At 39.9% G+C, this 13,866-nt stretch overlaps 1 protein-coding gene across 5 annotated transcripts in view; it reads left to right on the forward strand.

Moving 5' to 3' along the window:
* The window catches only part of RUNDC3A (RUN domain containing 3A), a 73,036-nt gene that overhangs the window by 40,217 nt on the left and 18,953 nt on the right, over positions 1-13,866 (forward strand). For 2 of the 5 annotated variants that reach the window (XM_075177287.1, XM_075177284.1), the window contains 3 exons: positions 12,571-12,686; positions 13,040-13,173; positions 13,697-13,782. In XM_075177287.1, coding sequence (XP_075033388.1) covers positions 13,144-13,173; positions 13,697-13,782 — 116 coding nt within the window. In that variant the 5' untranslated portion in view covers positions 12,571-12,686; positions 13,040-13,143. Of the gene's footprint in view, positions 1-10,660; positions 11,044-11,107; positions 11,584-12,570; positions 12,687-13,039; positions 13,174-13,696; positions 13,783-13,866 lie in introns of those variants that run through there. The other 3 variants (XM_075177285.1, XM_075177283.1, XM_075177286.1) reach the window with 3 other exon arrangements.

Consider the following 13,866-nt stretch of genomic DNA (forward strand, 5'->3'; position numbering starts at 1 on the left):
AGTCTTGATCAGGAGAAGGCCTTTGATCGTGTTTCTCATGATTTTATGTGTAGGGTTTTGTGCAGGTTTAGATTGGGTGATATGTTTTATTCTTATGATAACCTGATGTACTTTGACATTTACAGCTCAGTGTTGGTGAACGGCTGGAAGACTGACCCCTTTTCAGTCATGTCTGGGGTCAGACAAGGCTGCCCTCTTTCACCTCTTGTTTTTGTTCATTGTATAGAGCACTTCGCAATGTGCATCAGTCGGAATTCAGAGATAAGACGCATCACCACACCGGGACCAGACCGACTAGAGGCCAAGTGTTCACTGTACATGGACAAAGTCACTGTCTTCTGCGCTGACCAGCGTGCGGTGACAGCACTCGTGCAGACCTGCGAAAACTTCGGCCGAGCATCAGGGGCAAAGGTCAACTGGGGTAAGTCAGAGGCGATGCTCTTCGGACAGTGGCACCTGCCATCCCCGGTTGCATTCCCCTTCACATTCAAGTCGGACTTCATAAAAATTCTTGGAGTTTGGTTTGGTGGAGACGAGGTAGCTCTGAAGTGTTGGGAAGAAAGACTGGCGACTGTCAGGCAAAAGATTGGCCTGTGGAGCCTCAGAGAGCTCACCATCGAAGGGAAAGCACTGGTACTGCGCAACGAGATCCTTCCCGTTCTGCAGTACATGGCCCAAGCTTGGCCACCTCTTACTGCCGTCTGCAAGACCATCATGAGGACAGTCTTCCACTTCATCTGGGGCTCCAAAATGGCCAGAGTGAAGTGGTCAGTTATGTACAAGAAGCCCCTCAAAGGTGGGAAAGGGATCCCAGATATCCCCACAATGCTGCGAGTCTTCTTCATTTGTAACCGCATCCACAGAACCCTCATTGAAAAGAACATTTGCTCTGCTGGAAAGTCCATGTCTCGCTTTTTCCTCCTGCCTCTTTGGAGGACCTTTGGTTGGGACAAGTGGGACAGCTCCTTTCCTTACAACTGGACTACACCTTGGTTTTACCTGGATGTTGGACAATTTGTGAGGGAGCACCATCTGGAGAGACTTAAACCAGACTTGTGAAAGCCAAAAACTGTCCACAAGCTCCTCAGAGCAAAAGACATTATGGAGTCTGTTCCAGGGCTCCCTGTTGCTACAGCCAAACACGTGTGGGAGAATGTGGCCTCTAAGAGGCTGACTAATAGACATAAAGACATTGCATGGATGACTATCCAGGGCGGTCTGCCTCTCAAGACATTCATGCACTCACGGAACCTTGCAGATATGTCCACTGCCCCTTTTGTATCACCAGAAGGGAAACAGCTCAGCATTTTTTTGGGACTGCCCCACTGCACAGGCACTGTTGGATGCCTTGGACCATGATCTTAAGGACAGTGTACCAAAGACTTGCCTTTCATACCATTCAGTATTTTATGGATTATTTCCTGGGACCCACACCATTGGGGCAATCCAGGAGGCTTGGCGCCTTATGAACTGTTTTAAGGACGCTATGTGGCATGTCAGGAATCGCCTCATTTTGAAGCGGGAGAAGATGACCATTCAGGACTGTGAAAGAGGAAGATGATTGATTGTGTCTCCCTCTTCTCCTTCCTGTATGTGTATTTCATCATTAAAACCTTTGGCTTGTGCTTCCCCTCCCTTACCCACTCCAACCCATTCCCCTATCACTGTTTGAAGTGTTATTGAATGTCATGCCTTATTTATGCACCCTGCCCATATTTGTGTCTGTCTCAATAAAGCTTCAGACTCGTGACTTCCCCACCTTACCCCTCTCTCCTACCGTCCCCTCACATCCATTGTTTTTTTTTAAATGTTATGTCGTTTAAGTTTGTATGGCTAGTACAGTACTTGATGTATAGTGTAGGATGTCATATCTTGTACTTTATGCCTTGTATTGTACTAAACTGTATGAATGATTATGTTTTACGGTGTACTGCATACACTTGAATGTAATGTATCGTGTGTTATTTGTACTTTATACAAATAAAGCTACTTTTTCAATCAAAAAAATATTTGATTTTGATCTGGCTCATTTAATAGAATAATAATTTCAGTTCTATAACAAACATCTAGGAATCAGCAACTTTCAGGTTGCATTACTTGTTAGCTGTGCCACTAGATGGCTTTACTCCATTCTATTTGCAACTTCACAGTCTGCATTGTAAACCATATCACAGTATTAGCCTAACAGTGGTCTAATGGAATCACCTCCTGTCCTGCATTTCTATGCTGAATTCTCTGCAGTTCAGTGGCATGGGGCCTGGGTACCATAGTAATACCACTCCCCAACTCTAATCTATCACTAAATTCATAACAATCAGAGCATAATATACTCAAAAACCATTTTAAATGTTTTTTCTCTTTTTGCTACATCCTGTTTTTCTCATTTTTGTAAATTACGGATATTTCTATGCTGCAGTACCCCATTAAACAACTACTCGCCCCCTCCTCCTGCATTCCCCTGTGTTCCCTCTCTTGTTTGATCCCATCATTATTTTTTGTACCCAATGTATTTGTAAAAACATTTCAATAAACATTATTGATGATAAAAAGAAAAAGTTAAATGCACCAGTAAATGTATGCACCACATATTTTTAAGCAACCAAAATAGGCTGTTTGGCTATAAATATGCCCTTTATTAACAGAATGAGATTGCTCTGCTCCCATTTTGTGGGTTAAACCAGTATTTAAGAGGATGCAGCCTATCAGTTCACTAGGACTACAGAGGGCCTGATTCATGTTCAGATGAAACATGCACGCAACTTGCATTTAAAAGAAAAAAAAAGAATCATTAATAAGATTATGGTTGGTTTAAAAATATATATTTTTTAAACTAATGTTTTTATGGTCTAACTTGCTTCATACACAGGTTCTGTATATACGTGTACTTTTCAAAAGACTATGCTGTGCCAGTCTTCGTTATCAATCAGCACTTATACCTGCTGAAACAAGCGTACTTGTGAGAAACACACAATGGGGTATAGTTACTAAACTGCGGGTTTGAAAAAGTGGAGATGTTGCCTGTAGCAACCAATCAGATTCTAGCTGTCATTTTGTAGAATGCACTAAATAAATGAAAGCTAGAATCTGATTGGTTGCTATAGGCAACATCTCCACTTTTCCAAACCCGCAGTTTTGTAAATCTACTGTTTTTTGACCATTCGCACCCCCATTCCGTCCTTCAAGTCATAGGCAGTCATAAGTGTCATATGCGTTTGGACATGAATTACATGAAGTTGCATTCATTAGCGTAATGCCCATTTTTGAGCATGCGCAGAGGCATTTCACGCAAGATACGGCAGATAAATGGACTTGTGTCCGAATATGAATCAGGTCCAGAGTGCCTAACCGGTGTGTTTAGTTTGATTCTAATATTAGTTCAGCCCGCAAACATGGATGTCTTCATTGTGTGTCTAAAAAAGTGCTCCAGTGAGTTAATGATTACTGAGAAAGCCAAAAAAATATCTGACAACATTTTATGTGCAAACAATGCTATTTAAAGCAGATGAGTAGTTACATGGGGGAGTGTGTGTGTTCTATCTAGAAAGACCCATTTTTCTTTGAAATCCAATAATACACAATTTTCTACAGCTAGAGATTTATACCTCTACTCATGATATATGTGCCTCTACTCATGTTTTCCTTCCCTACTTCACAATTGTGGGATGTAAGAGCAGTAATCACCAACAGCTAGGCCACCAGGGGAGGGCTGGCAAATTTTAGCACTGGGGGCAAGACTCAGCAGCCTATTGGGAACATTTTAAAGGAAAAAAAATGCAAGTGGCCCAGTGACCCAGCCCAAAGTAGCCCACTATGGGTCTGGCTCGGGGGGCATATGCCCCCTGCCCCCCAAACAGGTCAAATGACCATCAACTGTTTGTCAGCAAAGTTCCCAGACAGTTATATTGAAAGAAGCAATTTGAAATAAGCTTTATTCTTTTCTGTGTTTTCAAGTCATAGTTCATAAACCTAATTAGGCTATGTGTACACGTACAGTTTGATCCCATTTATTCCAGTGTACAAAAGAACTATACTAGTGTAATAAGAATCCTTGATCCATATGAGAAAAAGAACTGCTGCACACATATGCATCATTGCATAACTCGGGCCTTTTGCATAACTTTGTGGATACAAAAAAAATAAAAAGACAAATCCATTTGTGACATATACACACCAGTCCTCTTGTAATGTAGCATCAGTAGATAATACCTGTCTGTGTGCACAAGGCTAACTAACTCTGGCTTTTGTCTTAAACTATGAGCTTGCTTCTTCCTCAAGAGTTACACACTGTTCCCTAGTTGAATCAAGGCTTATATTATTATACCTAATTAGAAATATTCTTTGCTTTGCATATCCACTCACCAGCATCCTCTAGTGTCTGTCCAACATCCCCCTTCCACGCAGATTGTAAGCTCTGCAGGCCACTGATTCATCTCCAGTGTTGTTTTGGTTTTGGTTACGCTCCTTGTTTCTGGCCGTTAAAATGTCTGCAAATAACTGTGCTCATTAATTACTGGTACATTTTTGCATATGATCAATTCACTGATGCAGCAACTTCATCCATATCCCTAACATTGATATAATTATTGAATTCAGAGAAATATACATTAAACTGCACCTTTATTGAGAAAAACACCAGTCCTGAGAAATATCAGGTTATAGATATTCAACATCGATTGTGTACTTGATTTTTTATAACCACTGTTGAGAAATTATCATCATCTATTTATATAGCGCCACTAATTCCGCAGCGCTGTACAGAGAACTCATTCACATCAGTCCCTGCCCCATTGGGGCTTACAGTCTAAATTCACTAGCGCACACACAGACAGAGACAGACTAGGGTCAATTTTGTTAACAGCCAATTAACCTACCAGTATGTTTTTGGCGTGTGGGAGGAAACCGGAGCACCCGGAGGAAACCCACGCAAACACAGGGTGAACATACAAACTCCTCACAGGTAAGGCCATGGTCGGGAATCAAACTCATGACCCCAGTGCTGTAAGGCAGAAGTGCTAACCACTAAGCCACCATGCTGCATAGAGCTGACATTTTGGCAATAACAGAGGTATCATTTAATGGTGCCTGACAGTGTAAATGCACATCAAAGGACTTGTCAACATTCATATGACTTTATTTGCTTGAATATGACATTCTGCAACCTTTGCTAAAAGCATTGCCTTTCCTTTCTAACTTCTGTCTCTGTATTATCAGACAGAGTTGTTCTTTTTTGTATCCATTGATATAGACACAATTAGCTCTCTGGATACAACTGTATGAAATGCTGAGAGAGCAGCATAGCTGTATTGTATCCTAGCACAAGACAAGCTGATAAAGTAACAGGAAGGTGGGCAATCCCTTTAATCTACTGTGTTGTTACTTAAAGAGGAACTCTACACTTTTTATGCTAAACTCCCTCACCTCCAAATAACAGAACTTTCAAGACTCTATACCAGGGACTTCAATCAAAATTAAAATTCACCATGCTGACCTGTCTGGAGAAACAACTGTTACATGCACTGGTGGATCTGAGTATGTACCAAACTATTTGGGAGAGGGCAGTTAAGCATTAAATTTAACATCTGCCTGGAGTTACCCTTTAGATTCTAAATGCCTGCAAGTCATTAACTTATATTAGACTTTAACATGGTAGATTGAATTCTTAAGACAAATCTGACTATAGAGGGATGGGCCAAGAATCTTTCAACCCAAAGGGTAAGTAGAACATTTGCGATATTGTATTTATCAATATATACTATGAAAGCAAAAAATATATTAGCATTTAAATTTGTACTAGATTTAGGAAGAGATGTAAGCAGTCTTGAAAACCTGCAAATAAAATCTACTTCCCTGCAAGTAATTCCTTACAGGAACAGCGTTTTTGACTGTTGCTTCTTTAGACAACGGAACAAACCAAACAAGGCACCAGGAAACACAGATTTCGCTAATTCCCTGCCTGAAAAATCTAAGCACCCCTCTGATTAACATAGCAAGTTAAATTATTAAGGAAATAAATTCTTATTTTGTCTTCATTAAGTGCGTGCTGACGTTGTGGAAAAAGTTATAACCACCTTCTTTAGCTCCTCCTCTCCTTGTGTGTGATGCTATTATTGCTAGCTGCTTGTGTCTGATACTAACACTAGAGAACCGAGTAATGTTGGTGACTAAGGTTTTTATTTTCCCCTCTCCAGTATGTGACACTCCTCCCAACAGGCTTTTCATCATTCTGCATAGAAATAGCTTAATTATGTCACACAAGAGCCTTTAAAGTGTATCCATTTTGTGGGCTAAATCAATATTCATAGGAAGGCAGACAAATAATTCACTAGCAGCAATGAGTCATGGTGCCTCATTATACCCAGGGCCATCTTAACAACATTATGGGTCCCCGGGCAAAGCAGTGCAGAGGGGCCCCTATCTCTATATATGTGTGATTATATATATGTATAATCGATCGAGAGAGAGATATTTGCAGGATTATTTTTTTTTTGCAGGATTATTTATTTTACTTAAGAGCCCTGCCTATGGGGCCCCCTTGCCTGTGGGGCCCCCGGGCACCTGCCCATCATGCCCAATGGAAAAGATGGCCCTGATTATACCCTAAGTGTGCATGTATTTGTGTTCCTGAGGTAGGGAAAATAGAATGTAAATGCCACTGGGGCAGTGGCTGATGTTAATGAATAAACATTCTCTGTAGAGTGCTGCGTAATATTTTGCTAGTGTATAAACCACTCTATAACCAATATACAACCTATCAATTTGCCAAAAACGAGAAATGCATTTTGCCATATAAAGTGTGACTGGTAGGTGCAAAAGGCCGGTGCCAGAGGTCCTCCTCCTCTGCGGTCATTGAGGGGGTCTATGCAGCACCTCGCCTCTGAATGCACAATATTTCCCCCATCAAACTCACTTATATATCTCATCCTGCAATGTGAATTTGCCTGTTTGATTTGCATGTGGGTGTAATCAGCTGCTTTCCTTTTCATTAAGTTATCTTCGTTCTCAATGTTTTTACTTTTATAAGGAGTGAGTGAGTAGTGTGGAGGTCTAGTTGGTTAGTGAATATTTAGCTACACAACATTTTACAAACAAAGTCACTTAAGTAGAACTTATTGGCTATCTTCATTGAGAACTATAATGAAAACACCCAATTTAAACTTACAAACACTTTTAAGTGCAATGCCGTCTGCAGTGGTCCCTTCCTTGGCCATAGCAGTGACAAAGAGGATGTTTGATGCATTGTTCTATAATATAAAGGTCACACCATGGTTGTATAACAATAACAGTCCAACTCAATCCAGATGTACAATGTGACTGACTAGTTTGAGTCCTGCACAGGGACTCTGATTGGATACACATAACCTTCTGCTGTGAATGTTATCAATGTCATCCAGCTGGCTAAAGGGTGTTCCCTCCTTGAGCTCCCTGCTGCAAACTTATTAGCAAAACAAGTTGTACTACGTGACTATCAACTTGTTCAACTGTCTTTTATTCCATGTTAAATGTGTATTATATTGATACTTTTAATTTCTTCAATATTGCCATACATCTTCATATAACTTTATATAACCTTTCTCTGCAGCACTTCCTAATACATTATAAAACATGTCCATATAACTCCACTTATTACTCCATATATTATGTACCTATAACTTCACTTACACCATGTCATTTTGTATTATAACTTATTTTATTACTCCATAAAGCCTCTCCCTATAACTCCTCTAATTACTCCATATAATCTCGTCTCTTACCCTTATTATTACTCCATAATATTTTTCCTGTATCTCATCTTGTGATTTCCATGTGACCTCTTTCTATAGCTCCACCTATCATTGCATGTAACCACTACTTTCAGCATCACCTATAACTCCATATAACCTCTTCCAATAAGTCCATGTAATCTTTGTGTTTGAAAAATACCAGTAGTTCATTTTGTACGTGAGCAGAATGTTGATTTTATTGTATAAAAGCATAATACAGAAACATAACAAAATCAATATACTTACTTTATAGCCATCAAGCACTATACATTATACCTTTAAGATTAATATACTGTCTTTAATACATTTGTCTACTTGCATATAATACTCATGCATGGTGTTGCCATAGTCTTGAATCTGTATGTAATTGTTTTAAGGACATTTAGAATTGAAAACACAATTTTGTACTTTACCTAGGGCACCTGCTTGTATCTGTAAATCAATGTTTATATTACAGGAATGGATTAAAGAGACATTTAAACTATTTAATTCTAATACTTTTAAAGATTATTTCTCTCAATTCCACAAAATGAATGCAGGTGAATACATATGTAATTAACCATTTGACCTTTCCTTATAATCTCTCCCACTATTCCATATAACCTCTCCCTATATCTCCTCCTATTACTTCATATAAACTCTCTCTATAACTCCTCCTATTACTCCATATAACCTCTCCCTATATCTCCTCCTATTACTTCATATAAACTCTCTCTATAACTCCTCCTATTACTCCATATAACCTCTCCCTATAACTCCTCAATTACTCCATATAACCTCTCTCTATAACTCCTCCTCTACTCCATATAACCTCTCCCTATAACTCCTCCCATTACTCCATATAACCTCTCCCTATAGCTCCTTCTATTACTCCATATAACCTCTCCCTATAGTTCTTCTATTACTCCATATAACCTCTCCCTATAACTCCTCCTATTAATACATATAACCTCTCCCTATATCTCCTCCTATTGCTCCATATAACCTCTCTTTATAACTCCTCATTACTCTATATAACCTCTGCTTATAACTCCTCATTACTCTATATAACCTCTCCTTATAACTCCTCATTACTCTATATAACCTCTCCTTATAACTCCTCCTATTACTCCATATAACCTCTCCCTATAACTCCTCCTATTACTCCATATAACCTCTCCCTATAACTCCTCCTATTACACCATATAACCTCTCCCTATATCTCCTATTGCTCCATATAACCTCTCCCTATATCTCCTCCTGTTACTCCATATAACCTCTCCTTATTACTCCTCATTATTCCATATAACCTCTCCCTATAACTCCTCCCATTAGTTCATATATCATCTCCCTATAACTCCTATTAATCCTTTTAATCTCTTCCTATAGCTCCTCCTATTGCTCCATATAACCTCTTCCTATAACGCCTCCTATTACTCCATATAACCGCTTCCTATAACGCCTCCTATTACTCCATATAACTGCTTTCTATAGCTCCTCCTGTTACTCCATATAACCTCTCCCTATAACTCCTCCTATTACTCCATATAACCTCTCCCTATAACTCCTCCTATTACTCCATATAACCTCTCCCTATATCTCCTCCTATTGCTCCATATAACCTCTCCCTATAACTCCTCCTTTTATGCCATATAACCTCTCCCTATAACTCCTCCTATTACTCCATATAACCTCTCCCTATATCTCCTCCTATTACTCTATATAACCTCTCCCTATAACTCCTCCTATAACTCCATATAACCTCTCCCTATTACTCCTCATATTACTCCATATAACCTCTCCCTATAACTCCTCCCATTACTCCATATAACCTCTCCCTATAACTTCTCCTATTACTCCAGATAACCTTTCTCTCTGACTCCCCATGTTATGCTATATTACCTCTTCCTATAATTTCTCCTGTTACTCCATAAAACCCCTCCCTACTACTCCTCTTCTTACATACCTCCCTACTTTGGAATGCCAAAAATATGGACAGGGGGCATGGCTACATCATGATGAGGGTGTGGCCTCACACACTGGGGTGTGTCTATAACTTTTAAAGCACTTTGCTGACTCTTACCTCCTACCCCTTCCCTCCTAACACCCATTCAATGCTGCATGTTGCACCCGTTTACCAAAACAGCAGTGAATGGACATTCTACCTAAATTACCCAGCTGCGCGCCAATTTGCCACAATCGGGATGATGGGACAAAGCCCTCAAATTGGCACTGTCCCGCCTACATAGGTACAGTTGGGAGGTATGTTGATGCTCCACAGAACCCCCTCCTGTTACTCCATATATCCTCTTACCATAACTTCTCTTATTATTCCAAATGACCTTTCTTTAAGGCCTCATTTTAATTCAGAGATCTCTAAATAATTTATATAAAACCAAAGTAAAGGAGGGGAAGTGCAGAGTGTATGTCCATCACTTTAACCAGTGATATACTAAGTAGATTGTATTAAATAAAATGATGGGACCTCACAAAATTGCAAGAAAAAATACTAAATCTATTCCCAAGGTTGTTTAACAATCACATTTATTAAAATTTATAAAACAACATAAAAACATGTACTATTTTATATAAATAAGTCCATTAAACATAACTACAATTTTTCATCACTATCAATACTTAATTTTAGCATAAATACGTAGATAAAATATACATTATGCATATATGTTATCCAATACGTATAATTGTATACAGTGGTTTCTGCACTATAAACATATGTTTGCAAATAACAGTCTCTGGTATAGAGAACGTTCAGGATATATTCTATTGGCTAAGCCTATCTAAATATAATATGCATCATTCAGGCCACAGTACTTGAATCCTGAATCTATTGTAAGGTTTCTTGTATCCCCACCCCCCCTTTATTTCTATCACTTGATTCCAACACTAACCTGAGCAGCCAACCTCCCTCCTCCCCCAAGTTCTCTTCCCATGCTCTCTCACAGGCTGAGTGACATCACTGGCAGAGTCTGGGCTTCAGCACCACGGAGAGCAGCCTCTCCCCATCCCTCCTCTGCTCTCGTTCATCCATCCTGTTATCACATAGGAGGGGGGAAGAGAGCCACAGGCCTGCAGGAGGAGGTGGGGAGGGGTCCGGGCCGGTAAGGGAAGCCTGCAGGCCTGCTGGTGGACGGGAGCAGTCCTTTGTGGGTATAGGGAGTGTGGTTCTTCAGCTGTGCATGGAACCAAGCTTCATTCAGTCGGCCATGGCTTTAGGCTTGCCATCTAAGAAGGCTTCTTCAAGGAACATTGCTGTGGAGAGGAAAAATCTGCTCACTGTGTGCAGGTTAGAGGTGGGAGGGGACTCATGGGGGCGCTGTTGCTTTGAAAGGAGGGATACATGATGGCTTGGGGGTTTTCTTTTAAAAAAAGAACATATTGATGCAAAATAAGAATTATATACTGGGAAGAGGAAGGGGCAACATTGCTAGCAGAGGGAACAATTTATGAATTGAGGAGGTGGGAGGACTGTACAGGCTTTTGTAAGTGTAATGAATGCATAGAACACTGGCCAGTGACTGCTGGCTGCAGAAGAGGAATTATTGAGAGTGGTTGTTGGGTTATGGAGGTGAAAGAATTGCTGTTAAGGAGATGTTAATGATGACATGAGGAGAGTTTAAGCCTGGGTTTATATTGAAATAAGACAGCTGTGTACATTGTATGTCTGGGAACTCAATTTTCCCACAAGACATTTTTTTTAATGGGGGAGAAGAAGAATTGCTCTCTATGGGAATATTACTAATGTGATAACAGGAAGTGAAATCACAGCTAGAAACTGAATGTCATCACCACAGGCTGTGTGAATAAATATATAGTATACAACTAGGTATGTACTGAGTATGTACTGAGAGGAATATTTAATATTAGCTATCTTACATCAAACTGATTTGTAATGAAGGGCCACCGTGTTTTCACTAATGATGTCACTGTTTCTTGAGTGTTCTCTTAAAATGTTCCATTTATTCACAAACAGTGGAGGCAGCCATTTTATAGGTTGAACCTATCACAGCCTATTACAGCCTATCAATTCAATCAGAACGAATGTCTTCACTGAGGCATGAAAAAATGTTGTGCCTCATGCCTCAGTAATGTCACTAATTATTACTGACTTTATAAGCTTGAATATCGTTTTTACTCACAAAATGTCTGCCTCCTATGTATATAGGTGATTGGTTATAACCTACATCATATACTACAACTCTAGCTTTAAAAAGCCAATAAAAGGCAGTTTTTTATACCTTCAATTAAAACTTTGTTAAGCAATTCTTACAACTGTGCTGTATAATTGGGTATCTAAACTTTCTGAAGCAAATAGTGGATTGCTCTCTATAGGAACCCTGAAATCTGATAAGAGAAAGTGACATCACAAATACAAATTGAATAATATAACCGCAAGTGCTCTGAACAGATATATAGTATACCAATTGTGCCAATTTTCTCTAAGAATACAGCAAATCAATTCATTAGGAATGAAAGTGTTTTGTGCCTCATGGCTCGGTGATGTCACTTGCTCTTACTGAATTTATAGGCTGAATATTTTTTTACTCACAAAATGGTCTTCACTCTGTATATGTGATTGATCTACTTTAAGCCCTTGGAGTTGTTTTGTGCTTTTTCCCAGACAATGATTGTTTACCCTATATCATGTGGTACAGCTCCAGGTCTAAAAGGCTGGTTAAATTAAAATTTGTTATTAATTATTGGTTCAACATAACCTACAACTCTGCTGTATCACGGACTTATAGAAATTCTGACCTGTATTCTGTATTTAATATATTCATACTGCCCTACTATTGTACACCCCTTCCTCCAGGTTCTCAGTGAAGACACTCCTGGAGAAGTACACAGCAGAGCCCATTGATGATTCCTCCGAAGAGTTTGTGAACTTTGCTGCAATTTTGGAGCATATCTTGAGTCACCGCTTTAAGGGTAAGAGGGGAAAAGAAAAGAGAGTACAGCAGTTAGTAGACAGGTTGATGTTTAGCATGCTAAACCAGACTACAACCCCATTTTTTTTATTCCACGCCTTACATATAACTAGGTGATTTAATTATCAATGTTTTGGCTGGCTTCTAGAGGAAACAAAGCGCACACTACAGCTGTTTAACATATGTGCTAGGCAACCAGCAGCATGAGCACCTATTGAAACCCAAGTGATACATTCTGAGGGATACGTAACTCTTTGAGATGCTGCTATGTTGATACAGTTACATGCTTTTCTTCCTTCTGTTCACTGAATTCCTCATCAAGTCTCCCCAGATGACATTTTCTTATATCCTCAGGTCATGTAAGCTGGTTTAGCACAGATGGGCAGAGAGGATTCTGGGATTATATTCGCATCGCTTGCAACAAAGTACCCAACAACTGTATCAGCAGCATTGAGAACATGGAGAACATAAGCACAGCTAGAGCAAAGGTCTGCAGTTGTGTCAACCATGCTTTTATTTTATTACATTGCTGTACTCGGTGCTACCATTAGGTATTTTGGATTTCGGGGGCGCCTAAAACATTTTATGAGTGACATATTTCCAGTCATTTGGCCTTTTTATTTTCCCTGCAATGCCCAAACACTGAGCACATACCCTGCTGCTGATAGAGCGGTAGGGCAGATACTGGAGGTTGGCAGATTCCTCCATGTTGTTAGTGGGCAGGGAATGTGGCGCTGGACTATGTTGTCATTACACAGTGCCGCCCTCCCAGTCTAATGGATAATAGATGATGCTGCACAATATAAAAGTAAGAAGCATGGATGTGGCTTCTACCAGCATCGGCTGAAGTTATTATGGTAGCTAGACAGCAGTGGCATAGACTGTACCAAAGTCTCATTTGCTGCTATTCACTAATGTCTTATAGTTTTTGGAATCTTGGTTCTACCAACATGCAACATTCAGTCACATGACATTTTAATTTTGTGCTGTGTGTGCTGTGTTTTGTTGTAGGGCCGGGCCTGGCTCCGCCTTGCACTCATGGAGAAGAGGCTCTCAGAATATATAGTGTCGGCACTGAGAGACACCAGGACCACCAGGTGAGTATTTCCCTTAATGCATCATTATCTCTTTCATTGTCATTAATTCAATCCCTTACTCCACTGCACATAAATTTGGACAGC

The sequence above is a fragment of the Mixophyes fleayi genome, chromosome 6 (genome assembly GCF_038048845.1).
Source record: "Mixophyes fleayi isolate aMixFle1 chromosome 6, aMixFle1.hap1, whole genome shotgun sequence".
In the NCBI taxonomy this organism is placed as follows: domain Eukaryota; kingdom Metazoa; phylum Chordata; class Amphibia; order Anura; family Limnodynastidae; genus Mixophyes; species Mixophyes fleayi.